Source organism: Botryllus schlosseri, chromosome 12, assembly GCF_051294905.1.
Source record: "Botryllus schlosseri isolate E-star chromosome 12, Bs_hap1, whole genome shotgun sequence".
Lineage (NCBI taxonomy): Eukaryota > Metazoa > Chordata > Ascidiacea > Stolidobranchia > Styelidae > Botryllus > Botryllus schlosseri.
In genome coordinates this window covers 19,202,578-19,205,772 of record NC_137247.1, presented here as the reverse complement: position 1 = coordinate 19,205,772, position 3,195 = coordinate 19,202,578, and the positions used below count along the sequence as shown (strand labels likewise).

The following is a 3,195-nucleotide window of genomic DNA, read 5'->3' as shown; positions in this document are numbered from 1 at the left end:
TAGCAGTGTTGGGATCAAGTCACTACCTTCGAGTCACGAATCATTTCGAGTCATTGCACATTTTGAAGGTTTTCGAAGGTGACTCGAGTCAAGTCAAATCACTCGGTTTTTGGAGGTGACTCGAGTCAAATCGAGTCAAGTCAAGTCAAGTCACGAGTCAAGTCAAAATTCAAGTCAAGTTGCCTTTTCGTAGTGAGGCATGATTACGTCATTACATTTTGCTAGCTGTCTGAAATACAGATTGAGTGGTCATTGATTTTGAATCGATGTACGAATAAGAGTTGAATATACAGTATACACCCAAGAAGGAGCTGTATCGCTCACATATACGTAGCCTCAATTTCTAGTTACCAACCCAAATAGAGAATAGAGAAACGAATTGATAAGATGCAATACACTACCCTTTACTCATTTACAGATTGATATGATACAATTCGAGCCTGCGCCAATGGCGGAGGAGTATATAAACTATATTCGAATTCAAAATCAAAAAAACAAGAGGTTTGTTTAAGGTAAGAACAGACCACATAAATAGATAATTCTCTATTATATTACTTTACTACTCGTTTACGACAACGTAAGCTGTAAGCTTAGATCACTTCGTTTGTGGTCAATTTATTTGTGAGGGAACATTGGAGGCTCAGTATAACACACGATCAATGAATGGTTGGTCGCTCTCACGGGTTACACCAGTGTTTCGAGAACAATCCGAACATATGCAAGATACAGTGATTTTTAACGACACTGTTTAATCGATGACTTGAAATTGACTCGTGAATTTTGCTCCGAGTCACGAGTCAACCCACATTTCTAAAACGCCGAATCAAGTCAAGTCAAGTCATTTCAGCAAGGTGACTCGAGTCAAGTCAAGTCATGCGAAAAAGGTGACTCTAGTCTGACTCGAGTCAAGTCATGACTCGAGTCATCCCAACACTGATATCTAGATCTAAGAAAGCGAATATTTACTCCGAGACTCAAAAGAAAAAAAAGACGACAGCCTCACTGTCTAACTATACAACTTTTTTCGTATTTAACCTTGAAGCGGCAATAGCATTCTGCACCAACACGTTCCTTGCAATTTGGAAATATATTGCTCAACTCACGAGATAAAACACAATAGCAGATTATAAATGGAAAGACTAGTAAGGTACGTCAGTCACGTTGGGTTTTGCGACCGCATCACTTGTTCGTTGACCTTTTTCTCCTTCTGTCGGCGATTGCAGAACCATATCCGCACCACCTCTTTTTCTAAAGATAGCTGTTCCGCTATGGAGACTATTTCTTGCGTCATAGGTTTGGGCTTGAGTTTGAAATGTTTTTCTAGAACGGCCTTGACCTCGGCCTCGATACTGGTCCGTTTTTTTCTCTTACGCCCCGGCCCGTTTTCGGAGTCAATTTGATCGATGTCGGGCGTTAGAGTCTCGTGTTTATTGTCTTTGTGTTGCAGCCACCGCGATAGCAGAGGCCGTAACTTGCACATGTTTTTCAGGCTGAGCTGCTGCGCCTCAAATCGACAGATAGTGGTTTGGCTGAATACGGAACCGTACAATTCTCCCAGCGACGTGCCTACGTCTGACTGCGTGTATCCGAGTTTGGTTCGGCGGTGTTTGAAGACTTTAGAAAACTGCCTCATGTCCTCCTCTGTCCACCCGTTCAACGACATGTCGTCACATGGTAATTTATTTAGCGTTCGTTCGTCGGATAGTAAGTTACGTTCGTCGATACGAAGCGGAGAATAGGACGTAAAGTGCGTCGGTTGATAATCCATTTCTCCGTAGCCATCGCAATGATCTTGCTTTAAGGAAAGATCTATAGGTCGTGGGTTCCATGTGCGGTTTTGCAGATTGGTAGACGCCGGATAATAGTTTCGCGAGTAACAGTACGGATATTGTCCGGGTTGATTTTGATAAGAATACACGCACCCCGCCTTATCGCTCGCGCAGACCGAATTCGCTATCGGATAACAGCCGGCGTTCGACGTGGTGTTCAGCCGTGACGATTCGGATATCTCTCTTGCAGAATGCACGAAACTGTGCCAACTTTGAACGTTTGCATCGTTGGTGTATGCGGGGCTTTCTTTAATAACGAAATCTTCAGTGACCTGCGATGTATGAGGAGACCTGCTGGGGATTCTTTGGCGTGGGGAATCGTGAACAGAATAAAGCTGTTCCTGCAGACTCGGTATTGGCAACGCTCTGTGGTATCCGGACTGATTGAATTGGTAGCAGTGGTTCGAAAATTGGTATCCATTTGGATATGGTCGGTAATGTTCGTCTGATATTTTTGTGAAAGACTCCTGTTCCTGTGACGTATCTGAACGTATTGGCGGTTGAGAATCCAAACACGCGTAGGTCGACAATCCGGGAGTTGAGTAGCTCATAACAGGGGAGTGGTTAGGCATGTGCGGGTTTTCGTGGATCCGTGTTTTATTCCTGCATTTCCCGACCTCGGAATGGCTGCTATATTTTCCACAACCGTCTTGCAGTGGCGACCCGTACGCCAGCTCGCCGTTCGGAACTTGAGAGAGCATTTCGTAGAATTCCACTTGTCGTTGGCCTCGGGACCGGGCCTGCTGTGATAATTAAATCCTAGTGTGAAATATCAAATCACCTAGCATCGCAAAATATTCAATGAAAGAAATACGATGATTCACGGTCTCGTAAAATCTCAAGATATTGATGTCAGAAATGATTATGGTTCTGGCAAAAAAAGTTTTTAATATTTTTTGACCGACTACGCCCTTGGTCATTCTCAGTTTTCGACTATCTTACATCCGTACAGTAATTTTAGTCCACGAAATTGCTGCTGATGTTCTGGGGGTGAGGTGGGTTGCATGTGAGTAAGTAAAAACACAGTTAACGGATGGTTCACCACAAGTGAGGGCGGATATGTCCCCCTTTGTTTCGACAAGTTATACAATCCATTATTATTCGGATGCTCTGTAGTTGCTTCAGATCCACTAAAAACTCCTCCTCCTCCTCGCCACCTCATCCGCGTCAGCGGTGTCTTACAAAAGCCTAGAGGTGGGCCGTGCTATAAGTCGGCAGTTACGAAAGATAAGAAGAATATCGGCCTGGTGCAAATGACCATAGTAGTCGACAAACACCATGAATAGGCCTACCCCAAAACAAACAAAACAAACAAACACTAAAAACTCAGAGCCCCGATACAGTGCATGTCTCCGACTGCATTGGC

General features: G+C 44.0%; 1 protein-coding gene across 1 annotated transcript; it reads right to left on the bottom strand.

The window, feature by feature from the left end:
• Positions 1-444: 444 nt before the first annotated feature.
• Positions 445-2,943, bottom strand: LOC145451589 (uncharacterized). The gene has a single exon (XM_080329799.1). It carries the CDS (start codon positions 2,528-2,530, stop codon positions 1,157-1,159), a length of 1,374 nt encoding a protein of 457 aa, XP_080185925.1. The 5' UTR covers positions 2,531-2,943; the 3' UTR covers positions 445-1,156.
• Between the last annotated feature and the right edge of the window lie 252 nt (positions 2,944-3,195).